The sequence below is a fragment of the Rhinoraja longicauda genome, chromosome 14 (genome assembly GCF_053455715.1).
Source record: "Rhinoraja longicauda isolate Sanriku21f chromosome 14, sRhiLon1.1, whole genome shotgun sequence".
Classification (NCBI taxonomy): Eukaryota; Metazoa; Chordata; class Chondrichthyes; order Rajiformes; family Arhynchobatidae; genus Rhinoraja; species Rhinoraja longicauda.
In genome coordinates this window covers 50183399-50210146 of record NC_135966.1, presented here as the reverse complement: position 1 = coordinate 50210146, position 26748 = coordinate 50183399, and the positions used below count along the sequence as shown (strand labels likewise).

Here is a 26748-nt window from a genome sequence, read left to right as displayed (position 1 = left end):
GGAAAATATTAAAGTTTGTAAAATCAAACATGTTTAGATTTTAGATTTAGAGATGCAGCGCAGAAACAGGCCCTTCGGCCCACCGGGTCCGCGCCGCCCAGCGATCCCCGCACACTAACACTATCCTGCACCCACTAGGGACAATTTTTACATTTGCCCAGCCAATTAACCTACATACCTGTACGTCTTTGGAGTGTGGGAGGAAACCGAAGATCTCGGAGAAAACCCACGCAGGTCACGGGGAGAACGTACAAACTCTGTACAGACGGCGCCCATAGTCAGGATCGAACCTGAGTCTCCGGCGCTGCATTCGCTGTAAGGCAGCAACTCTACCGCTGTGCCACCCAAGCACAATGATGTTCGAGTCAACATGTAATGTTCAAATAAGAGGTGAAGTGGCATTACAGTCAGATCTGAAACCTGGCATATTTATAATTGTAATAGCAGTTAACACCTGTGCTTTGCCAAGAGCACAGTGGCTGCAGAAATCTGTGAAAGTTGTAAATATATTAACTTGACGTTGCATTGTAATGTCGAGCTACCACCCACCATTAAGGTTTGTGTCGCATATCTGATTGTTCTCTTTGCAGTAATGTCTGAAAAATCCAGAAAAACCTGCTTTCACGTTATGTTGCTCGTGTCTCTCGTGTGTTCAACTGTACGTGTGCTGTGGACTCTGTGGGTAGTTAAAAACCTAGTGAATGTCCATTGTTAAATGGTGGACTTTTAGTCTAGATTTTTTATTTTGCCTCTAGCTGGAGTTGCCTGCGGGTCACTCTATTAGTGCAATGAACACGGTTCAACCAGAGAACGCCTGTCATATTCCATTTTATTAGATGAATTGCCTGCTGCCGTTTGAATTTCTTGGAGTGAAATTGGTCCTTGGCAGCAGCACAAACCAGCCAGTTTAGAATTGGAGCTCTGTTTTATACCCTGTCTAATTTTCTTTTCCGGCAGCTGAACCACTTTTATCCTTTCTGAAACTGTACAACTGAAATTGTAACATTTCTTAAACGTGTCTCGGAATGTTAAAACTAAACTCTAGCAATTTCATTGTAAAATGCTGCACAATAGCTGGTTCCTGCCAACTGCCCGCCCACTGTAGGAACCTGGTTTGGGATTGGTGCTAACAGGAACGTGGGGAGCCCTATGTTATGTTGAAAGACTGGAGCGGCTAGGCTTGTATACACTGGAATTTAGAAGGATGAGAGGGGATCTTATCGAAACATAAGATTATTAAGGGGTTGGACACGTTAAAGGCAGGAAACATGTTCCCAATGTTGGGGGAGTCCAGAACTAGGGGCCACAGTTTAAGAATAAGGGGTAGGCCATTTAGAACTGAGATGAGGAAAAACTTTTTTAAGTCAGAGAGTTGTGAATCTGTGGAATTCTCTGCCTCAGAGGGCAGTGGAGGCCAATTCTCTGAATATATTCAAGAGAGAGCTAGATAGAGCTCTTAAGGATAGCAGAGTCAGGGGGTATGGGGAGAAGGCAGGAACGGGGTCCCGATTGAGAATGATCAGCCATGATCACATTGAATGGTGGTGCTGGCTCGAAGGGCTGAATGGCCTCCTCCTGCACCTATTGTCTATTGAGGCAAACAGGTTTTAAAACTGGTGTAGTGTTGGGTACAAGTACTTCTGCTATTTGCTTCTTCTTCTTCTTCTTCTTGCGTATGTCGTGCACAGCCTAAAGTTGTAGGCCAAGGGTAGACATCATAGAAACATAGAAAATAGGTGCAGGAGTAGGCCCTTAGAGCCTGCACCGCCATTCAATATGATCATGGCTGATCATCCAACTCAGTATCCTGTACCTGCCTTCTCTCCATACCCCCTGATCCCTTTAGCCACAAGGGTCACATCTAACTCCCTCTTAAATATAGCCAATGAACTGGCCTCAACTGGAATGGATGGATGAGGGAACGCTTTATATTAAGTGGGCTGAATGCTCATAATGCAATTGTTCATTGGCATTAAATATCCCTTTAAAAATTACATTGGAAGTCGACAAGCAGAAAAAAGCTGTCTGCGAAAAAAAACAGTCCAGGAAAAAAAAAATCCCACCCACCCCCTCAGTAAGTGAACAGAATCGACTCTTCGGAACAGTGTCAGTTTCACTGCCGGTGGCCATGGAAATGGACAATCGCTTCATTGACACTTGTGCAACTGTACTCTTAAACACAACTTTCTACCTTTAGAATTTCTAGCTTGCAACAACAGAAATAAACTAGCTATTAAAAGGATCTTTATGTTTGAAAAATCCTGCAGTGGATAAAAAGGCATTGTTATTGTGAGTCTGAAACTTTTCGAGCCCCAAACCTCCTTTTCCCCCTGAGACGCAATAGTTGTTATATAACACAACGTTCTGTAACATTGTGCTGTAGCATTGTTCTGTAACATTGACGCCCACCGGGCGGCACGGTGGCGCAGCGGTAGAGTTGCTGCCTTACAGCGAATGCAGCGCCGGAGACTCAGGTTTGATCCTGACTACGGGCGCCGTCTGTACGGAGTTTGTACGTTCTCCCCGTGACCTGCGTGGGTTTTCGCTGAGATCTTCGGTTTCCTCCCACACTCCAAAGACGTACAGGTATGTAGGTTAATTGACTGGGTAAATGTAAAAAAATTGTCCATAGTGTGTGTAGGATAGTGTTAGTGTGCGGGGATCGCTGGGCGGCGCGGACTCGGTGGGCCGAAGGGCCTGTTTCCGCGCTGTATCTCTAAATCAAAAAAAAAATCTAAACATAGTTTCTTCAGAATGGAGTCTCTACATTACGGCAGAACTACCTGCACTGGTTTAGTACCAGCATTGTTGTTTGAGCTCAATGAGGGAACCTCACCTGACAATCATTGCATTTATTATAAATCAGGTGCAGTGAAGAAATGAGCTGGGTAATTTGAGGCCTGGTGCATTTAAACTCGGTAAAAATAAACCAAAAACACATGCTAGAAATAAAATTAAAGAACGGGTTCTGACAAAGTGTCACAACCTGAACCATTGACTGTTCCTCGTTAGATAATGCTACCTGACCTGCTGAGTGCTTCTGCATTTTCTGTATTCATTTTAAAAAGCCCAGATTTGTGAGCAATTTCAGGTCTTCAACGCTTCTGATGAGGGCTGTTCGGTGTGAAATGCTACCTGTTTCTCTTTGCCCAGCCATTGTGTTTTCTCATTCCTCTTGATTCAAACAGCTGATGGGTGGCACCCATTATTCCTTGAACCTTCATTGAAAGTTTAGTTTGAATGCCTAAAGGAAAACAAAACTTTGGCAGACGTGAACAATATTATATACTTGTTCCACCAAGATGCAGTACAGAATGCCAATTTATTTCCCTGTGGCTATCAAACTGTACAACTCCCCCCCCCCCGGCTTCTGTCATGGGGTAGACTGACTCTCCTCCTCTCCCCAAACCCCCCCCCCCCTTTCCCAATCATTGCACAACCCCAATCCTTTCCACTCGGCACTTTACTTTCATATATCTTGTGTTTTATGAGTGTTTTAGATTTAGATTTTTAGATTTAGAGATACAGCGCGGAAACAGGCCCTTCGGCCCGCCGAGTCCGCGCCGCCCAGCGATCCCCGCACACTAACACTATCCTGCACGCACTAGGGACGATTTTTACATATTACCCCGTCAATTAACCTACATACCTGTACGTCATTGGAGTGTGGGAGGAAACCGAAGATCTCGGAGAAAACCCACGCAGGTCACAGGAGAACGTACAAACTCCATACAGACGGCGCCCGTAGTCAGGATCGAACCCGAGTCTCTGGCGCTGCATTCGCTTTTTAGGCAGCAACTCTACCGCTGCGCCACGTAGCTACCGTGTTGGCAGATCAATTTCCCTCCTAGTATAAATAAAGTTCTATCGTATCGTAAGTGCTGCACAAAGTGCTGCAAAGCAGTTTACAACCGTCTTATAGAATAGGAAGTGTGGTATACAATATATCTACTGCTAATCCCCACAAATAATATTGACCAGAAGGTTTTTTATAATCACAATCCCAATATTACTTTATTAGCCAAGTATGTTTTGCAACACACGAGGAACTTCATTTGCCGTACAGGCATAACAATAATAAGCAACAGGACACACAAAATACATGTTAACATGAACATCTACCACAGTGACTCCTCCACATTCCTCACTGTGATGGAAGACGGAAAAAAGTTCAATCTCTCCCTTCTTTGTCCCCTTGCGGTCGGGGGCCTCTAACGTTATGCTGACGGGATGATCTTGACTCCCGTAGCCAGTGGCGGGCCTTCCTCGTCGGGGCGATCAAGCTCCTGTATCGGGGGGGAATCTCAGCTCCCCTGCGCCGGGCGATCTACCCCGGGTCGTGACAAGTCGAACCTTGTGCAGCTTGGAGCTCCCGATCGGTCTCAACCCGAGACTGCGAGCCCCGCGATGTTAAAGTCCGCAGGCCGCGTTGGAGCGTCGATCCAGGCAAGGAATCGCATGCTCAGATGTTAAGTCCATGCCCCCGCGGTGGGGCTCAAAGTCAGTCCGAGGCAAGGCCTCCAGCTCCACGATATCAGGCCACAGAGCGACCGGAGATACGATCCGCAAAACAATCGCATCTCCGGCAAGGTAAGAGATTGAAAAAAGTTTCCCCGACCCCCTCCCCCACCCCCCACATAAAACAAACCAGAGAACATTTACACAATCTTTTAAGGGCAGACAGACTGTAGGCGAGGCAGGCATTATGCGGCGCCCCCTGGTGGGATGTGTAAAGGTGGGGGGAAGAACTGCAGATGCTGGTTTACACCGAATGTAAACACAAAATGCTGGAGTAACTCAGCGGGTCAGGCAGCATCTCTGGAGGAAGGGAAAAGGTAACATTTCGGGTTGAAACCACCTCTTCAGAGTCAGGGGAAAAGGAAAGTCGAGGCATGAAAAGGTTTGGAACAAAGTGGAGCTGGCAGTGATGACCAAGGAAAGGTGGAGCCCGCAATGATCTACTGTGGACGTGGTGATAATGAAGGAATGTACAGATGCAAAGTGGAACTGGCAGGACAACTAGGGTGCGGGAGGGGCGGAGGGAGACACAGCTTGGTTAAGGGCCAGTGTGTCGGGTGTTCCTGCTTTGCCCTTTGAAGTACTCTGGAGCCGAGCATTAACCTTATTAATGTCATGTCTGAGGGATTGTGCCTCGGGGCCCTGTGTTGTGCCCTGATGTGTCAGCGCGTATCTCGACACTCTCCCCTCACCTTCTATTGAAGGTCCAGTGAGTTTTGCAGTCAGGTTTGGATGATACTAATTTTCTCGAGGCTGACCACAGATGGTAACACTTTCAGAATAATTACCCCCCCATGAATTATTCAACATGATTTGAAGGCAATGTAGAATGTGTCTCGATCAAATGGAAATGGAAAATATTACTTATTTATGTAATGGATTTGGAAAGAATTTTGCTCTGCAGCACTTCAATAAAAGATATCCGAGTCTTCTGGCATTGATTCCTAAAGTGAGGAGATGTCTCTTTTAAATATAATGATTTAATTTACATGCATGGGTTCTATTAAATGTTAGATGATATGCAAATATCAGTCAAGAATTACACAGTGCTGTAAAACTAATAGAATACTTAATTTGTATTTTCACTGAGAACAGTTCATTTCTAGCAAACATTAATTCAGATTTCTGCCAGTTTTTAGGAGGTCTAATCTTACCCTCTCTATTTCGAGCCTGGTTTTAGTCCAAACACATTGGCCAATACAATCAATCTCCCACAAACTACACTATCATTTTTGCAGTATTCTAAAATGTATTATTTGTTTGTAAATAAAGAAAATTGGCTGAAGTTATTTCTTGATTTTGTTTGCTCAAACTGCCGCAGATTTATTGCACTGCCCTCCAGTTCAATGCCAATCCACCTCCCTTGAATATTAAACTAATAGTAATGTATCTTAAATCACTTCCAAAATGTTTCTTCAGTTGCATTGATATTTAAACTTTTTTTCAAACACAAGCCTTAAGCACGAGAATGCTTATTTGCAATCTTCATGCATATTGCTGTCCTTGGGTCTACGTTGAGTGCAATTAGGAGAAGTCCCTGGCTATGATTAATCTGACCTGGCAGTGTGACCAATTTTTCAAGGTATCGTTTAGAGCAATGTTTTTAACATTTAAATCGATGGATTATGGGAACTTGTTTACAGCATCATGATTTCTGCTTAAAGTAAAATCATGCAATCTTTTGTACTGATTGCATCATTCCTTTTGAAAATAGGACCAGTGAGATCAATGTTATTGAATGGATACTCTGGTGAATGTTGTGTTATTCTCCATAAACCAAACGTAGGGAGAGTAAAATTGGATTAGTTTAAAAGGCTGTTTGATGTAACTGGTCTTGATGGGATGAAGGGCCTGTTTCTTTGCTTTGTGTCTCTGACTTCTATGAACACCAATTTTCTTTTATATAGACACAAAGTTCTCACGTGACTCCAGCACATTGTGTCAATCTTTGGTATAAACCAGCATCTGCAGTTCTTCGTTTCTTTTGTTCTTTGAATCCGTCTCTAAGGATCTATTTTGTCACCTGTGAGGTTAGATGGTGTGCAGGAAAGAACTGCAGTTGCTGGTTTAAATCGAAGATAGGCACAAAATGCTGGAGTAACTCAGCGGGACAGGCAGCATCTCTGGAGAAAAGGAATGGGTGACGTTTCGGGTCAAGACTGTTCTTCAGACTGATTAGATGATGTTTCTGTTTAATCACCTATCCGAAGTGGAATACAACTATTGTGATGGAACATATAAGAGTACAGCACAAGGACAGGCCCTTCAGCCCACAATGGCTCATATTGTGTGACTATCCATATCAGACAGAAGTTTTCTCATGTTCCTGCCCAATTGATGAACAGCCCATAAATGGAGTGACTAAGGATTTCTGAATGCTGATTATGAAGGGCTAGACTAAATATAATATCTGAAAGACAATGCAGCCCTCCATCCATCTGGTGAAAATTAATTGACCTGAAATCTTAACGTTGACTCTTTCCATGGATGCTGCATGACTTGTGGTACATTCAGCAGCTCTACTGCTGCAGGTTCAGCATGCACTCTCTTCAACTGCTGAAAGAGGGGGTGGACATTCCGGTTGCATCTTGGAGCCAGAGTAGGACCTTCAGTGGATCTCGTGTCAGCCTCTGGGTGGCTACCAAAGTCCATGTAACAGGGGCCTGAGACTCCTTGATCAGTCTGAAGAAGGGTCTCGACCTGCAACGTCACCCATTCCTTCCTTTCCCGAGATGCCGTCTGACCCGCCGAGTTACCCCAGCATTTTGTGTCTAGCTCCTCCTTGTGGTCCTTGTGATGCCAAACAGATGGATTAAAAGAATCGTCAAGTCAACAGAGGTGTTCTATCCAAAGTCAGTTTCAAATGTATTATATGTGATTGAATCAGAAATTGTTTTGATGCCCACCACCGTCCATGTAATATATTTGCTCATCCTCCCATTTCATTGTATTTTAAATTTGTATTTTTTTTATTTCTGACAGGTGTGAATTCCTTCCTTGTCTACATGGCTTACAAAGATTTATATCAAATGTCAAATGCTGAGGTAAAAATTAGAGTGAATTCTGCACTGTTGTGTTATGCTTTCAATTGAATGTGCATTGATTCATCCAGCAGACAAGTTCACAGCGCTGTTTTATTTAAGAACATGTACTTGTGGTTATCAATGGCAGTTTACCTTCTGTGGACTCCAGACAATTCCAAGGCTGTGTCTTTGAGGAGTTCTTGATAGTTTCGGGAAGGTGCAGATACTCACACTCAAGAGGGTCTGGGCCTTAAGGAAGATGTGTATAGTATTGCCCAGGCACGAGTTTAACTTGACTTCTCTTCCATCTATCCTTGCCGTAGAGAGGGTCTGGGCCTTAAGGAAGGTGTGTAGTGAAGTATTGCCCAGGCACGTGTTTAACTTGACTTCTCTTCCCTCTATCCTTGCCGTAGAGAGGCTCCCCCAGACTATTATCAATATTCAGTAACTGTGTGCTTGGTTCCAAAGTTAGCACGCTCTCCTTTCATCTTTTATCTGAAACTGAAAAAGGCCTGATCCATGATTCTCAGCCTTAGTGGTTATTAACTCAGAGTTGGGTTCAGCCTAATGGCATTGACCCAGGTTGCAAATATGAGTCCAAAATGGAGAACTCAACAAGGCACAATGAGCTCTGGCACTTGATTACATTTTATCTACTGATCTTAAAAAACTAAACTTGGTAAATGGATTTTAAAGCATGTTTACACACTTGGTTTGAGCGGAATCAAATGTTACCTGTTATTTTAATTGACCTGATTAGTCTAGTCCAGCCTCGGGGGTGGTAACTGCAGGCATGGAGATGTAACGTGCAAGCCCTGACATTTTCAAGTTTTGACGGCATTGGAGTTTCCACTGAGTGGGTCTAGATGCCAGAGTTAAGAGCATCTAACCCCTCGTTCCAGCACTATTCAAGAAGGTCGCAGCTGGTCTTTTACGTCTGTGCTGTTCTCCTTCACCAACTCCACAGTCCTTAATTCTTTTGAAATCTAAAAATCGTTTCAATATTCAATACAATGTCTTGAGTGTATTCAATGACTGTGCTTCCATAGGCTGGGTATGTGTAAATAGTGACACAAACCTCTTCATTTACATTCAGTGAGCAGCCTGTTTTGCAGCTGACCAGTTGCAAAGGTGAATGCGTTCTGTTAAATGATGCATAGTTTAGTCAATGTTAGAGAGGAGTAGTGGGCCCGAGGCTTAACAGATGGCTTTTATTTTGTTGCTATTGATGTTTGGCCCGGGCTCCGTTATAAATTTGGGGAGGGGAGATCAGCGAGTGTAGATGCAGAGCTAAAGTTGACCCGTTGATTCCCTGTGGCCCTCGAGAATGCCGTGACCTCCCCCTTTGGTGGTTCAGTGCGGGCGACCTTTGCCTTTATAAACATTGCATTACTTGGTAGAAACGTTTTACTCCATTTGCTTTGCAGCTCTACGACATCTGCAAGTATGTGGGCGACCTTGGAGCGATCATACAGGTCCACGCAGAGAATGGAGACATCATTGCCCAGGTCAGTGCATTCGCATCTAGGACTTTGATTCATCCAATTCTGCTCTTACGTTAGATATGATCCCATTTTTGTTTGTTCCTATTGTTGTGTGAAGTGCAGCATTTTTGGAGTGAAATGGTACCTTTGTGGCCCCTCCACTTTGGGCCATCCCTTGCCCACTCTCGACCGATTGGGCAATCGATTATCATGCATGGTTTGAGAAAAGTAGAAGGGATGTTTTTTGGTCAGGGGCATCTAGTAATTCCAGCTTCTAGTAAAAACCCTTCTGATCATTCAAGCTCAGAGGGGGTATGGAGAGAAGGCAGGTACGGGATACTGAGTTGGATGATCAGCCATGATCATATTGAATGGCGGTGCGGGCTCGAAGGGCCGAATGGCCTACTCCTGCACCTATTTTCTATGTTTCTATGTTTAAGCTCATCCTTCAGTTCTAAAGCTGCTTGTGGCTGTTTGTCTTACAGGAGCAAAAGCATGTGCTGCAAATGGGGATCACTGGCCCAGAGGGGCATGTGCTCAGTCGACCAGAGGAGGTAATGTGTTGAGCAACTTCTAGTTTTCCAATATTATATTACAACAGTTGTGTAATTGGCTTTGAATGCTTGCGGTTATTCACCTCGGCTAAATTGGTGCCTGCAATCTCCCAATACTGAACCAAAAGACTACACTGCAGATGTGCCATAAATAGCATAGGAAGGAAATCGGTCAGAGGAGAATAAAAGTTTCTGTTACTTCGTCCATTGGTTTGCCTGCAACTCGGCTTATTTATAACGTTCATTCAGTCTATTTGATTTCAGTCGATATTAATGGTAAATGTTTAAAGTCTGTTGTTTGCTAGTTGAAGGACAACAACTACAAGGAACCACACTATCACAAGAATTCTGTACATTGCAGATAATTTGAAAGACATTTGGACAGGTAGTTTAGTTTAGAGATACAGCGTGGAAACAGGCCCCTCGGCCCACCAAGTCAGCACCGACCAACGCTCATCCCGTGCACTAGCTCTACAGTGCACAGTAGGGACAATTTGCTCTCTTTACTGAAGCCAATTAACCTACAATCGTGTACGTCTTAGGAGTATGAGAGGAAAGTGAAGCACCTGGAGAAAATCCACGCGATCACGGGGAGAATGTACAAACTCCCTGCATCCAGCACCCGTAGGCAGGATTGAACCCGGGTCGCTGTAAGGCAGCAACATTACTGCTGTGCTCCCGTGCCGGCCATACATGGATAGGAAAGGTTTAGAAGGATATGGGCCAGGAGAGGGCAGGTGGGACCAGCATAGATGGAGCATCTTGGTCGGCATGGACAAGTTAGCGCGAAGATCCCGATTCTGTGCTGTCTGAATCTTACTCTATGGTTCTCACTGCTAGTCTTTGGAAGAGCAGTGAATTAGTTTTCATTGGTATCACAAAAAGCTGGAGTAACTCAGCAGGTCAGGCAGCATCTAGGAGAGAGGGAATGGATGACGTTTCGGGTCGAGACCCTTCTTCAGACTGGGTCTTTCTTTCTTGTGTAATCCCTACACAATTAGTTTTCATTGTTTAGTCAAGCTGCCTTGTGTTACTTTACTACCAAAATGAATGAGGTACCATTGACAAGGAAGACAGGAGACACACACACACACACACACACACACACACACACACACACACACACACACTATATATGACTGAGCAGCGTGAAAGCTGGGCTTTCAGAGATAAGGAAAGGTGCAGTTTCTCTGGCTCTGCAGCTCACCAATCGCCTCAGTTGCTTAGCAACCATTGCTTATTGTTTGAATGCAAACACAACAGGTTGAATTGTTGGGGACTGTGCCAGTCCTCGCTTGATGCATAGGCTTGCTTTTGTCTTGAACAACCCAATCACCGTACTGTAAACTCTGCAAAACTGGAATATGTATTTACATGAAGACTGCGGATGCTGGAATCTGCAGCAAAACACTGCTGGAGGAACTCAGTGGGTCAGGCAGCATCTGTGGTAGGAATGGACACTTCGGGCCTGACTTGAAATATCTATCCATTCCTTCATCTATGCTGCCTGACTCACTGAGTTACTCCAGTAGCTTTGTGTTGCTTTGTGTTTTGTCATATATTGACATAACAGTTTAACGCAATCTTCTAAGGTTGGTTTTCAACTCACGAAATCCCTTTTTCCTACCTATCATGCAGTCATTAAAAAAAAAAGAACAGTATCCTCTGAACTGCATTGCTTTGATTTTATTTCCTCATACATTTCTGTGCCAACTCATTGTGTAGGAAAGAACTGCAGATGCTGGTTTAAATTGAAGATAGACACAAAATGCTGGGGTAACTCAGCGGGACAGGCAGCATCACTGGAGAGAAGGAATGGGGGACGTTTCGGGTCGAGACCCTTCCTTAGTCTGAAGAAGGGTCTCGACCCGAATCGTCGCCCATCCCTTCTCTCCAGAGATGCTGCCTGCCCCGCTGAGTTACTCCAGCATTTTGTGTCTACCTTTGGGAACTCATTGTTGAATATGCCATTAGCAAGCGGTATCTGGCAGCATGTTCAGCCATGGTACTTTGTAAAATAACATCGCTATTATTTAAAAAATCCTATTGTTTAATATTTAAAACATATTTAAGAGTGAAGGCCTGGTGAGGTTTTATCAATCAATTTACCAAAAATGACATATTTAATCAGAGTATGTTGTAAGTACCCTGTGAATAATAATATTCTAATATACCAAAATCAACATTGAAAAACTACACAGCCATGTTTTTGTATGAATTGGGAAGAGGCCCCTCGTCTCTGATGGTCCACGGGGAAAGTGTGCTAATTGAGTTTTAATTGTAACGGAGTACAAACAGTTTCTTTGGGAATTGGAAAAAAAAATCATATTCAGTTTTTTTGTTGAATTGAGACGAACAGTGTTCTTAGGAACGAAGAATTAACTTAATAAAGATCTCCTCAAAGACCTGCAAGCAAGAATAATTAGACAAAACATACAAAATTGATTGATTCAGTATGGGACAAGCCCAATTTGAAACCGGATGTTGGATCCATGTTCCTTAAACTTGTGCAAGGATTGCAGGGCTGCAATTTGAGCCGAATGCATTTGTATGGGGAAAAATGTCCCTGCATTTACATGAAATTAGCCAGAATAGGTTTGGGTTAATTGCACTGAAGAAAATAGTACAATGGGGAAAAAGGAATTAAAAAATTGCAGAATATCAATGTCAATGGTGGAGCAAAGCAGGAAAAATAAAAGTTTTTTTTTGTTTATAAAGTAGAATTTGAGAAATTTAAAAAAAGCTAAGTAAGATATCTACACAAGGAAACGGAGTAAGGTATTTAATGTTATTTAAAATTAATTGTTAATTTGGTACTTTTATATATGAGCATCGCTGTTTGTATAACATTTTAGCCTCTTTAAGCAGAAAAGGATTTAGTTTACTCAGACACTGGTGGTTTTAATGGACCTAGGTAGACACAAAATGCTGGAGTAACTCAGCGGGTCAGGCAGCATCTCTGGAGAGAAGGAATGGGTGACGTTTCGGGTCGAGACCCTTCTTCAGACAGATGTCAGGGGAGGGGACGGGACAAAGATAGGATGTAGTCGGAGACAGGAAGACTAGTGGGAGAACTGGGAAGGGGGAGGGGATAGAGAGGGGAAGCAGGGACTACCTGAAGTTAAGACCTAGGATCCATTAAGACCAAGGATTAATTTTCCAAGGAAGGTGCTTTTCACTTTTATCAATTAACTCGTGTCACAGCACCTTTGAGATCAGAATGAATCTTGCAGACAGCCACAATGCCTCACTTAGAATTCTCTTCATTATTTCAGGAATATTAGTTGAGTGTTTTATTGTAGTAGTTTAGTTTATTTTATTGTCACATGCACCGAGGTACAGTGAAAAGTTTTTTGTTGTGTGCTAACTCAGTCAGCGGAAAGACAAAACATTATTACAGTCAAGACATTCACAGTGTACAGATGCATGATTAACGGAATAATGATTAGTGCAAGATAAAGCCAGTAAAGTCTGATCAAAGATAGTCCAAGGGTCTCCAATGTGGTAGATAGTAGTTCAGGACTGCTATCCAGATGTGGTAGGACGGTTCAGTTCCCTGATAACAACTGGAAAGAGACTGTCCCTGAATCTGGAGGTGTGCGTTTTTGCACTTCTGTGCCTTTTGCCTGATGGGAGAGGGGAGGATAGTGGCCATGGTGAGACTTGTCCTTGATTATGTTGCTGGCCTTGCCGAGGCAGCATGAGGGATAACAATCTCGGAATGGAACAATGAAATTCGTCTTGCAGCAGCAGCACAACAGGTTATGAGTGCAAGAGTTCCCTCTGGGTGTGCTCTCACTGGACCTGGTTTTCATTGAGTTCACGGGTGAATGGTATAGATAACTTTTTGAAGGAGAAATGTCTGTTCCTTCAGGTAGTTAATTTGAGTAAACCCTCAGACTAATCCCCAGCCAGTGCTGTGCTAATTGCTGCACTCATGGGAGGTGCTGAGAATCCGAGGAGTGCCTTGTAGGTTGGGGTGGGGGGTGGGGGGGGAGTCTGCAAGGACTCTGGGGTGAACAGTGGGTGGGGATGCTGCTTGGGGTGTCTTTCCATCCAAGCTCGTGCCAGTTGAGCATAGCATGTGAGGCTGACTCAGTTCAATTTCCGTTTAGTTTATTGTTACGTGTACCGAGGTACAGTGAAAAGCTTTTGTTGCGTGCCAACCAGTCAGTGAAAAGCCAACACGTGGTTCCAATCGAGCCGTTTACAGTGTGTAGATAGATACATGATAAGGGAATAACGTTTAGTGCAAGGTAAAGCCAACAAAGTCCGATCAAAAGATAGTCCGAGGGTCACCAAAGAAGTAGACTATCACAGTGGAGATTTACAGTCAAGCGGGCCATGGAAGGAAATTGATGAAGGGCAATGAGATGAAACTCTTATTTTCTTAAGGGAACGTTTAAAAACAAAAAGGAAGTAAAGGTATCAAATTATGGATGGAAGAGTTGAACGGATCATGGACCAAATGCAGGCAAATACAGGAATACAGAGCTTTATTGTCATTCGATACCAAGATACCGAACGAAATTACATTTCCAGCAGTCACAGAACACAAAAAAAAAAAAAAGAACACAGGACACACGACCCCAACACAAACATCCATCACAGTGACTCCAAACACCCCCTCACTGTGATGGAAGGCAACAAAACTTCCACTCTCTTCCCCCACGCCCACGGACAGGCAGCTCGACCCTAACCGAGGCAACCGACACGCACAGCGCCCCCCGCAAGGGGATGGAAGTGGCCGACCAGCTGGTTTGGCATGAACAAGATGGCCCTGTTTCCGTGCTGTTTAGCTCACTGCCTCTACATTTGCCTTTGGGATGCAGTGGTGATGAAAAGTGACGAACCTTCTGTTGAAAACCCTTGACTTGAGTGCAGCAGGACCCCGTGTTTAAAGTATGAATCCATCCCTGATAAAAGCCAGAGTTCACGAGTGGCTCATCAGTGAGGAATGTTCTCTCTGTGCCACGCATGAAATCATGCATCATATGATGTGCAAGAATTTAAAAAAAACGATGGCAGCCTTTATTCCTCAGTGAATATTTATGTAGACACCGTTATTAGCAAGTAAACGGAGCGCAGAGCTGCCCAGCAGCTGCACATGCGTGGCAGGCAGCGAGCATTTGGGTGGAGTGGACGTTTGGCTCAGAAATCAATTAAGCCCCTCCCACGCACGGACGTAGTAGACCAAAGTGGAAACTTGCTCCTTGGCCCCTTTGTGGCTACTCTTCACTTAATAACAATCTAGGCTGGTCTTTCCTCCAACTGCTTCTTCCTGTGTTAATCCCACGTCCTGAGATTGCCCAAACATACAGATGTCTGTTAACCTGTCTTGCCTATCTCTCAGTGACAGAATCCCAAGGGTTCATGTCTCTCAGGGTGAAGAAATCACGGCTGACTGCTCGTTCCGTGACCCTGTGCGCGGAAGATAGGCACAAAATGCTGGAGTAACTCAGCGGGTCAGGCAGCATCTCTGGATGGAAGGAATGGGTGACGTTTCGGGTCGAGACCCTCCTTCAGACTGGGGAGTGGGAGATACAGAGATCAGAAGTGTAAGGTGTGAAAATGAGACAAAGGGGGTAGAGATCAAGAATAGATCATATAGTATAAGAAAATAACTGCAGATGCTGGTACAAATCGAAGGTATTCACAAAATGCTGGAGTAACTCAACGGGTCAGGCAGCATCTCAGGAGAGAAGGAATGGGTGACGTTTCGGGTCGAGACCCTTCTTCAGACTGATGTCAGGGGGGCGGGACAAAGGAAGGATATAGGTGGAGACAGGAAGATAGAGGGAGATCTGGGAAGGGGGAGGGGAAGAGAGGGACAGGAACTATCTAAAGTTGGAGAAGTCAATGTTCATACCACTGGGCATATCATTGTTAGCTAGGAGAAGGTAACAGAAAAGCAAACAGATAAAATATAAACAAGGACAGTCAGACTAGTCGAACTGGGAAGAGGGGAGGGATGGAGAGAGAGAGGGAAGGCAAGGGTTACTTGAAGTTAGAGAAGTCAATATTCATACCGCTGGGGTGTAAGCTGCCCAAGCGAAATATGAGATGCTGTTCCTCCAATTTGCGCTGGGCCTCACTGACAACGGAGGAGGCCCAGGACAGGAAGGTCAGTGTGGGAATGGGAGGGGGTGTGAAAGTGTTTAGCAACCAGGAGATCAGGCAGGTTTAGGCGGACTGAGCGGAGGTACACTAGCCCTGTATATCCCATCCAGCGAGAGTGGATTGGCCCTGCATCAACAGTCTGAAGCCCCGTAGGAAGCGTTCAGTCCCATTGGGAAGCAGGCTCAATGATGCAGATGTTGGCTGAGGTCCCCCAGCTGGCTGCTAACACCCAATACTCTGCTGGGATCAAGCTAATGATCCCACACTTAGTCGGGCTTATTTACCGTTGCCATGGCAATTTGGAACACATTAAAATGTGTGGGAGAAGAAATATTCCATGTGATATGATGGATGGTTCTATTGCCAGGATGGATGACTGTATTTTGCCTTGTTGCATAAGAGGATCACCAGAACAACCACATAGTCTGGGTGGAAGCAGACATTGTGTACTTGAAGCATCAATAGACAATAGGTGCAGGAGGCCATTCGGCCCTTCGAGCCAGCACTGCCATTCAATGTGATCATGGCTGATCATCCACAATCAGTACCCCGTTCCTGCCTTCTCCCCATACCCCCTGACTCCGCTATCCTTAAGAGCTCTATCGAACTCTCTCTTGAAAGCATCCAGAGAATTGGCCTCCAATGCCTTCAGAGGCAGAGAATTCCACAGATTTACAAAGTTACAGAGTGAAAAAGCTTTTCCTCATCTCTGTTCTAAATGGCCTACCCCTTATTCTTAAAATGTGGCCCCTTGTTCTGGACTCCCCCAACATTGGGAACATGTTTCCTGCCTCTAACGTGTCCAATCCCTTAATAATCTTATATTGTTCAATAAGATCCCCTCTCATCCTTCTAAATTCCAGTGCATACAAGCCCAGTCGCTCCAGTCTTTCAACATAAGGCAGTCCCGCCATTCCGGGGATTAACCTAGTAAACCTATGCTGCACTCCCTCAATAGCAAGAATGTCCTTCCTCAAATTTGGAGACCAAAACTGCACCCAATGCTCCAGGTGTGGTTCAAAAGCAAATCTCCATGGTTTGGAGGTGATAGAAGAGACTGTTAGATTTAAACCTGATGATCTCTGCATTGGTTGGCAATGTGTTACACCTGCGAACTGAAATGAAAGCCTTTGTTCACCCTTCATTGAACAATAGACCCGGTAAATCAGTTGGAATCAATTATCTTCCATGACCCATTAAGTAGATATCACTTTAGTCTTTAGAGATACAGTGTGAAAATAGGCCCTTCGGCACACCAAGTCCATGCCGGCTAGCGTTCCTCGTATCCTAACGCTGTCCCGAGGGACATTTTACAATTTTACCGAAGCCAGTTATCCTTCAGTCTTGTACATCGTTGGAGTGCGGGAGGAAACCCGAGTATCCGAGGAAAACCCAGTGGTCACAGTGAGAACATACAAACTCTGCACAGATGGCACCTGTAGTCAGGATCGAACCCGGGTCCCTGGTGCCGTGAGGCAGCAACTCTACCGCTGCGTCACTGTGCCGCCCCAAGATGGAGATGATTTGCCTCCACCCTTGAAATTTCCACTTCTGGCTTCATAGTCCTGGGTTGTACCCCATCCACACCTTTCTCAGTTAAGCTCATGGTTTGTGTTTAAACCTTTTCTGGGCTTATGTTCATTAAACCTTCTACAGAACCTGTAGAAGCTTTAAGCTTTTAGAAAGAAAAATGGTAAATGTTGTCTGGGTACCCAGGTGCAGGCTGTGTGAAATTGGTAGAAAGCCTCGCACAGATCTGCGTTAAACCATAAACGTGCCAGAATAGGTTTTGTGATTTGCTAAATTATTTTTTGTTATCACTTCGGGAATCACTGAAAGTATTTAAGGACCTAACTCCATAAGAAGAAGAGTTCAAATGTCCAAATGTTTTAATAGGAATGAGGAAAAGGATCAAGGGCCTGAGTTATAGGGAGAGGTTGAGCAGGTTTTATTCCTTGGAGTGCAGGAGGATGAGGAGTGATCTTATAGAGGCGTGTAAGATCATGAAGAGGCTTGATAGGGCAAGTTGGGCCGAAGGGCCACTTTCCAGACTATGACTCTAAGAAAGATATTCCAGTCACGTTGGCACCTTGTATTGTGTTGTTTGCAATTCTATTTGGGATTGTATTTAACCCCATGCCAAACCTCTGTGTAGTCTCCTTTGAAAAGACCAGCCCAATCCCACCAGCATAACACATTGTCTTTTATTCACAAAATGCTGGAATAACTCAGCAGGTCAGGCAGCATCTCAGGAGAGAAGGAATGGGTGACGTTTCGGGTCGAGACCCTTCTTCAGTCTGAAGAAGGGTCTCGACCCGAAACCCTTCTTCAGTCTGAAGAAGGGTCTCGACCCGAAACGTCGCCCATTCCTTCTCTCCTGAGATGCTGCCTGATCTGCTGAGTTACTCCAGCATTTTGTGAATAAATACCTTTGATTTGTACCAGCAGTTATTTTCTTATAACACATTTTCTTTGTCAGTGCACTCCACTCAACCATGCCTGTCTTCCCACGCCTGCCCACGTCCCACATAGATATCGATATTGTGGGCCAAAGGACCTGATTCTGTGCTGTATAAGTGCTCCCCGACTTACGATGCTTCAACTTGCGATATTTCGACTTTAGAACGGCGCAAACGCTGGGCAATGGCAGCGAGCCACAGCTCGCTTCCAGCCACGTGATCAGGTGCATTAAATGCATTTCGACTTGCTATGTTTTCGTAACGTAAGCCCATTGTAAGTTGAGGAGCACCTGTATTCTATGTTCCATTTGTACCGTATTAAAGGTGATTAATAATTACAAGTCAATGCGGTTGTACAGGCTTCTCTACTGGTTACGAAAGGACTGGTTAAGTTTCTTGTGTTCAGAAATGCACTGTGGTTTTTTAAATGGGAGATGACAAGACTTTCACAAAGAAGCTTTTATGTAATGCACAGACCTGGCCTGTAACAGATGTTTCTTGTTACTCAGCTGGAAGCAGAAGCTGTGTTTCGTGCAGTCACCATCGCTGGCCAGACCAACTGCCCCCTCTATGTCACAAAAGTCATGAGCAAGACTGCGGCAGACATCATCGCCCAAGCCAAGAAGAAAGGTGGGGCCCAGTGTTATGTTCCTGCCTGTTGGCCAGATGTGTGTTTCCACTCTCTCTGTCCGGGAAGTGCACAGTTCTAACGCCACGCTTTTTTTAAACCTTTCTGGTTGCCAGGAAACATTGTGTTTGGAGAGCCTATCAGCGCCAGCCTTGGCACAGATGGCACTCACTACTGGAGCAAGAATTGGGCCAAAGCAGCAGCTTTTGTCACATCGCCACCCCTTAGTCCGGATCCCACCACCCCAGACTTCCTCATCTCTCTCTTGTCAAGGTAAGTCTGCAATGGAGATTGTGTGGGGGGAAGGGTCATTTTGAAAGAGATAGATAGATTTAGCTCTTAGGACTAACGGAACCAAGGGATATGGGGAGAAAGCAGGAATGGGGTACTGATTTAGGATGATCAGCCATGATCACATTGAATGACGGTGCTGGCTCGAAGGGCCGAATGGCCTAATCCTGCACCTATCTTCCATGTTTCTATGAATATAATGTTCCACGGTATAGATCAAAGTCAACATATTTTAGTTTAATTTCTGAGATAGAGTGTGGCAACTGGTCCTTCGGCCCATCAAGTCCACACCGACCAACGAACACTGTACACTAGCACTGTCCTACACACAATTTACATTCTTTACCAAAGCCAGTTAACCTACAAGCCTGCACATCTTTGGAGTGTGGGAGGAAACTGGAGCACCCAGAGAAAGCCCACGCGGTCACGGGAGAACGTATAAACTCCCTGCGGACATCCGGGTCTCTGGCGTTGTGAGGCAGCAACTCTTGCTGTGTCCCTGTGCCAGCCCTGTATGTAAAGGCTATGGTCTGCATGGATACTGGGGAAGGGGAAGCCGGAGCTGTCTACTGGGACAGCTCTGATTAAACAGCTAGGTTAGTTATAATGGGCCAAATTACCTCCTATCTGCTTTGCTATTTTTTAAATTTTGAAATAAGACACAGAAAAAACCCCAGTATTTCTAATTTTCCCAGAATGTTTTGCATGGAGAAACTCTCACAGTGCAAGGAGCTTTGTGGATGACCAATGTAAGATTCTTTGCAGTTTCTGTCTTATGCAAAGCCCTACCCAAACTGAACTGAGAAAAAGTTTGTTGGTTTGTCTTTGTCGGCCGATTTGCTGCAACAGAATTACTGGGTATTAACTAGACCGCAGTCTTGGAAAGGGCTTGAGTTGAGTTAATGAGGCATGTATCAATTTGATGGCATGCAGACACTGGCAAGACTTGACATGGAGAAGCCAAGGGTGTCTTTCATTATCCCCCCTCCCTTCTTTCATGGGGCTTTGAGAACCATACTAGATGTAACACTTCCGCCATCACCACCAGCACGATAAAGAGTTAGTTATTGTCCTCGGCATAAGTTGGTGCATCCAGTTAGAGAGGTGGATAATACTTTGGTTTTGGGCTTGTCCTTCTTAGTTGAGTGCTTATCCTGGACTTGTAGCACAAGTACTTTGTGTTTTAATTGCAATTTGAGATAATGTGGAGGATTATTGTGCTTTTATTGTTTAATCAGTTTTGTACCCTGACAAGTGCCTTTGCTGATTAATGGCACTTCTCGGTGCTAGTGGCAAGTCCTCTCATTGCATCTGTCGCAAGAGAACTCCAGACGCCCTGGTGTTTGTTAGAGTCTCCCACATCTGGCAGCCTGTGGCCTCTGAATCCACCCTGTGGGTTCTCTGAATTATTTTGTTGTCTGAAACCAATGTCAAACAGTGCGAAGGATTATCCTGACCTAATCACATTTTCACAATCAGTGGAGACGTTGCCAAGACTTCATTGAGATAAAACCAGCATGGTGCTTACTTTCAAATTTGCAACCTTTACAGACTTTTTGATATCAACTGACCACTCAGCTTAGTTTCACAATCCATTTGGTTTTGCCACATAAATATATAGACAATAGGTGCAGGAGGAGGCCATTCGGCCCTTCGAGCCAGCACCGCCATTCAATGGGATCATGGCTGATCATTCTCAAACAGTACCCCGTTCCTGCCTTCTCCCCATACCCCCTGACTCCGCTATCCTTAAGAGCTCTATCTAGCTCTCTCTTGAATACATTCAGAGAATTGGCCTCCACTGCCTTCTGAGGTAGAGAATTCCACAGATTCACAACTCTCTGACTGAAAAAGTTTTTCCTCATCTCAGTTCTAAATGGCCAACCCCTTATTCTTAAACTGTGGCCCCTTGTTCTGGACTCCCCCAACATTGGGAACATGTTTCCTGCCTCTAACGTGTCCAACCCCTTAATAATCTTATACGTTTCGATAAGATCTCCTCTCATCCATGGACATTTTCCCACTGTGTCTGCCTGAACCTTTACATCACAGTGGTCTGTGGAGAAGCCTGTAAGTTGTCTTAGGGCTGTGTTGTGGTGAAATGTGGATGTTACCATCTCGGTCCCGTCTTTATCCAGTGGTGACTTGCAAACGGTGGGGAGTGCCCACTGCACGTTCAGCACGGCACAGAAGGCGATCGGAAAGGATGACTTCACCCAGATTCCCGAGGGTACAAACGGAGCCGAGGAGCGCATGTCCATTGTCTGGGACAAGGCAGTGGTAGGTAGATGTTTTTGCCCTCTGGTTTGTAGCAGCACATGCCAGGATCTATCCCGATTCCTATCGGCAAGCAGCACCCGTCAGTACAGGCAAAAGTAGCTTACAACAGCAGTATGAATATTTCTTTCTCTAACTTCAAGTCACCCCTGTTTCCCTCTCTCCCCCTGTTCCTCCTCCACCCTAGTTCTCTGACTAGTTTCACTGTCCTGATTAATGTTATCATTTGTATGCCTTGTTGTCACCTTGCCCTCAGCCAACGATGAACCATTCTACATTTCCTTGACCATCGCCTGCTTTGATCTGTCGTTTTCACACCGCACACCCTTCCGTATTTTCCAGTTTCCCTCTCCCCTGACTCTCACTCAGTCTGAGGAAGGGTCTCAACCCGAAATGTCACCCATTCCTTCCCTCCAGAGATGCTGCCTGTCCCGCTGAGTTACTCCAGCATTTTGTGTCCATCTTCAGACAAAAGAAGTGTTTGTTTACCATCAGGTGACGTGTCATGTTGTCACCACATACTATTATAATAATAATAATAATAATGCATTACATTTATATAGCGCTTTTAAACACTCAAAGACGCTTTACAGGGATTTCTAGAACATAGAGAAGTGAATAAATAGATAAATAAGTAAACGAACAGAGAAAGGAGACAGAAGGTGAGGTGACCTTCAGTGGTTGAAGGCAATGCTGAAGAGGTGAGACTTCAGTGATGTTTTGAATGTGGTGAGTGAGGAGGAGTCTCATTATGCTTCGGCATTCCTTCAATGGCGCCATTAACATGGAACGTACAGCTCGGAAGTCAACCGCTGGCCTCTTGTGCTGGGGCTGTTACTGGAAAAAAGTAATGAATTAGTCCTGCTTGTCTTCTATTCAAAGCTACTTATTTGTAGGAGAAAAACTGCAGATGCTGGTCTAAATTAAAGGTAGTCCGACTGAAGAGGGTCTCGACCCGAAACGTCACCCATTCCATCTTTCCAGAGATGCTGCCTGTCCCGCTAAGCTACTTATTTCATCAATTCCTCTTTGAACATTACCGCTGAATCCATTAACACTGTCCCTTCAGGCATTTTATTCTGGATCAGAAAAACTTGCTGCATGTAAAAATAATGTAAAAGCCACCTCTGCCAATCTCCTGAATGGTAACAAAAAAAAATTGGTTCCATTTAAACACTGGCTGACAGAAATAAAGCTGGGCGGTGTGCAGAATAATTTTGAAATGAGTGAATATTTTCATTTGGAACGAAACCAATGTGAATATTTGGAGAACATGGATTAGACTGAGACTGAAGTTGCTGCCCTGATGTAAACTGACACTGTGCCATTCAGCCTCCACAGATGCCTCGTATCAATCCTGCCCCTGCGGCTACATTTAAAACTTATCTGGAGCTGATAATTGACAATAGACAATAGGTGCAGGAGGACAATAGGTGCCATTCGGCCCTTCGAGCCAGCACCACCATTCAATGTGATCATGGCTGATCATTCTCAATCAGTACCCCCTTCCTGCCTTCTCCCCATACCCCCTGACTCCGCTATCCTTAAGAGCTCTATCTAGCTCTCTCTTGAATGCATTCAGAGAATTGGCCTCCACTGCCTTGAGGCAGAGAATTCCACAGATTTACAACTCTCTGACTGAAAAGGTTTTTCCTCATCTCCGTTCTAAATGGCCTACCCATTATTCTTAAACTGTGGCCCCTTGTTCTGGACTCCCCCAACATTGGGAACATGTTTCCTGCCTCTAAAGTGTCCAACCCCTTAATAATCTTATACGTTTCGATAAGATCTCCTCTCATCCTTCTAAATTCCAGTGGATACAAGCCTAGTCGCTCCAGTCTTTCAACATACGACAGTCCCGCCATTCCGGGAATTAACCTAGTAAACGTACGCTGCACGCCCTTAATAGCAAGAATATCCTTCCTCAAATTTGGAGACCAAAACTGCATACAGTACTCCAGGTGCGGTCTCACTAGGGCCCTGTACAACTGCAGAAACTGCTCGTTTCTGAGCTTCCCCCCAGTCTAGTTTCAGTAAAAACACTGAGTCAAGCACTTGCAGAAATTAAAGTTTATTCTAGTGAAATTATAACAGATAATTATCACAGATCCTGTACCTACTATCCCCACTGCAGGTTCGATCCCTGCTTCTGTCCAGTCAAGCCCTCTCGGCCTCGCGTAAACAGAGACACTCTAGCAGTTCTCCTGAGGATCGACCACGAACCTTGTGATCACCATCTTTTATATGCCCCGCGAACCTGAGGGCCGAACCTCTTACACTTACCCAATAACAGATATCGATTAACCCCATACATACATAAGGCATCTCCCTGACCCAATAATACAACAGCTCAATACATTGTATTGCATGGATAGCTCTCGAAGGAAGCTAACAGGGACAAACATTGAAACATGTGCCCTGGAAACCCACAATTCCCCAAGGCTCAACAATTCCACCAATCATCAATTAACAGGATGACCGTCTTGAAACATTATATATATATATATATTGTTTCACAATACATTTGCAGCTACCTAATAGGAATGATGCATTTAGGTTCAGTTTGCAAAATCATTATATAAGTTATCAATTTAAGGGAAACATGGAGAACACCTGGACCATTTACCATTCTGCATATCAGCCTGAGCCTAGACTAGCTGGCGCCAATCGAAGTTCCGCTGACAAGGGCGAAGCAATACTGACAAACGCAGGGATTCTCCATTTTATAATGTCTTTAATTTAGCCAATATTAACAGAGCTTTCATGTTTAAAACAGTGTGTTCCAGATTATTTTTCCTCCGTATTCCTGACTTAACATGTCATTGATCTGGCACTACCAACAGCGCAGGATAGCAGGTTTAGTGAATTGCATATCCATGGGTAGCAGGTACAGGAGCCTGAAAACTAACGTCCAGGTTCAGGGACAGCTTCTTCCCTACAGCCATTAAACACTACAACCTCAAATAAGCTCTCAACTACAAAGACTATTATTGGTATTATTGCACTATTATTATGGTATTATTATGGTATTGCACTCCATAACCTGGCCCCATCCTACCTGACAGACCTCCTCCACAGGCACACTCCCACCTGCACCCTCCGCTCTGCTGCTGCCAATCTCCTATCCCCCCACATCCGGACCAAACTCAGATCCTGGGGGGACAGGGCTTTCTCCATCGCTGCTCCCACCCTATGGAACTCACTACCCCAAACCGTCAGAGACTCCTCCTCACTCACCACATTCAAAACATCACTGAAGTCTCACCTGTTCAGTACTTCCTTCAACCACTGAAGGTCACCTCACCTTCTGTCTCCTTTCTCTGTTTGTTTACTTATTTATCTATTTATTCACTTCCCTATGTTCTTTAAATCCCTGTAAAGCGTCTTTGAGTATATGAAAAGCGCTATATAAATGTAATGCATTATTATTATTATTATTATTATTATTATTATTATTTGTTTTGTATGTATACATATGTGTGTATGTGTGCTGAACGTTTTCCTCATTATACTGTTCACAGTGCACTACGTGTACATATTCTGTTGTGATGCTGCAAGTAAGAATTTCAATGCTCTAACTGGGACATACGACATTAAAACACTCCTGACTCTTGCTGTTCCGCCAGCTGATGACCATTTTTCAAGCAATCCCAGGACTGAAAGTGTGGGAGGGAACTGCAGATGCTGGTTTAAACTGAAGACAGACACACAAAGCTGGAGTAGCTCAGCAGGACAGGCAGCATCTCTGGAGAAAAGGACTGGGTGACGCTTCGGGTTGAGATCCTTCCTCAGGCTGGAGAAGGGTCTTGACCTGAAGTGTCACCCATTCCTTCTCTCCAGAGATGCTGCCTGTCCCTCTGAGTTACTCCAGCTTTGTGTGTCCGTATCAGGACCCCAAACCTCGGGCTGTTCGGTGCACTCTCTGCCTTCCCCTGCCGCCGATGCTGACCTGAGATTTTGGATTCTTTACCAACAGGCGACTGGTAAAATGGACGAGAACATGTTTGTGGCTGTAACAAGCACCAACGCTGCCAAGATCTTCAACCTGTACCCACGCAAAGGCAGAATAGCAGTTGGGTCCGATAGTGATCTCGTAATTTGGGATCCGGATGCAGTGAAGACCGTGTCTGCCAAAACCCACCAGTCGGTAAGTGCCGGCCTCTAATTGCAATTGGTTTTAACTTGTCCATTTGTTGGATATTGATGAGGCTCGTCCCCTCTTGTCCTTGTGGACTCGGTGAAGGGATGCCACAGTGATCTCCTGCAGTCCTTCTGCTGAAGGTGTTCCAACAGTGCTGTTGAGTTGGGACTTGCAGGAGCTAGGCCCAGAACCAGTGACGGAGACTTTCCAAGTCAGGGTGTGGTGCATGACTTGGAAGGGAGCCGATATGGAGGTCAATGCTCTTGGCCTTATAAGAGGAGAAATCCAGGGTTAGGGGGTTCTACAGGTGGCTGTGGTCCATTGTGAAATGGGGAGTCCAGAACAAGGGGCCACAGTTTAAGAATAAGGGGTAGGCCATTTAGAACTGAGATGAGGAAAAACTTTTTCAGTCAGAGAGTTGTGAATCTGTGGAATTCTCTGCCTCAGAAGGCAGTGGAGGCCAATTCTCTGAATGCATTCAAGAGAGAGCTAGATAGAGCTCTTAAGGATAGCGGAGTCAGGGGGTATGGGGAGAAGGCAGGAACGGGGTACTGATTGAGAATGATCAGCCATGATCACATTGAATGGTGGTGCTGGCTCGAAGGGCCGAATGGCCTCCTCCTGCACCTATTGTCTATTGAAACTGCTGTCCTTGTGTCTCCAGAGATGCTGCCTGACCCGCTGAGTTACTCCAGCATTTTTTGTCTACCTTCGATTTAAACCAACACCTACAGTTTTTTTCCTGCTGTCCTTGTTCAATGGGTTCTTCATTGTCACGTGTACCAAAGTACAATGGAAGACACTGTTTTACAAATGGCTCTGCAAGACTGTCACCATCCATTAGCACAATTCTTCCCGGTTAGTACAAGATGTACAGAACAGCCCAGTGAGGCTACGTGGAAGGGGTGCAGTTTTACAGGCCCAGCTGGACACAAAGACGCGATACAGCTGTCGCTCCTTTCCGGTCGTCCTTGCCGCCCCTCTCCACCCCTTGTTCCCCACGAGGCCACCTTGAGGATGCAGAAGGCAAGACCTCTCCCGGTTCTTCTTACCGAGCCCTTTGTCCAGCCTCCGCTGCTGCCTCCCTCCGGCTCCTTCCCTGGTTCCATGCCTGCCTGACCTTCGGATGGAAGTTTAAGGATAAGGGGGAAGTCTTTTAGGACCGAGATGAGAACGTTTTTTTTCACACAGAGAGTGGTGAATCTGTGGAATTCTCTGCCACAGAGGGTAGTTGAGGCCGGTTCATTGGCTAT

General features: G+C 45.0%; 1 protein-coding gene across 4 annotated transcripts in view; it reads left to right on the top strand.

The window, feature by feature from the left end:
* The window catches only part of LOC144600256 (dihydropyrimidinase-related protein 3-like), a 213565-nt gene that overhangs the window by 123223 nt on the left and 63594 nt on the right, over positions 1-26748 (top strand). For all 4 annotated transcript variants that reach the window (XM_078411824.1, XM_078411825.1, XM_078411823.1 and 1 more), the window contains 7 exons: positions 7501-7562; positions 8969-9049; positions 9511-9579; positions 18668-18788; positions 18903-19059; positions 21216-21357; positions 25331-25501. In XM_078411824.1, coding sequence (XP_078267950.1) covers positions 7501-7562; positions 8969-9049; positions 9511-9579; positions 18668-18788; positions 18903-19059; positions 21216-21357; positions 25331-25501 — 803 coding nt within the window. The remainder of the gene's footprint in view (positions 1-7500; positions 7563-8968; positions 9050-9510; positions 9580-18667; positions 18789-18902; positions 19060-21215; positions 21358-25330; positions 25502-26748) is intronic.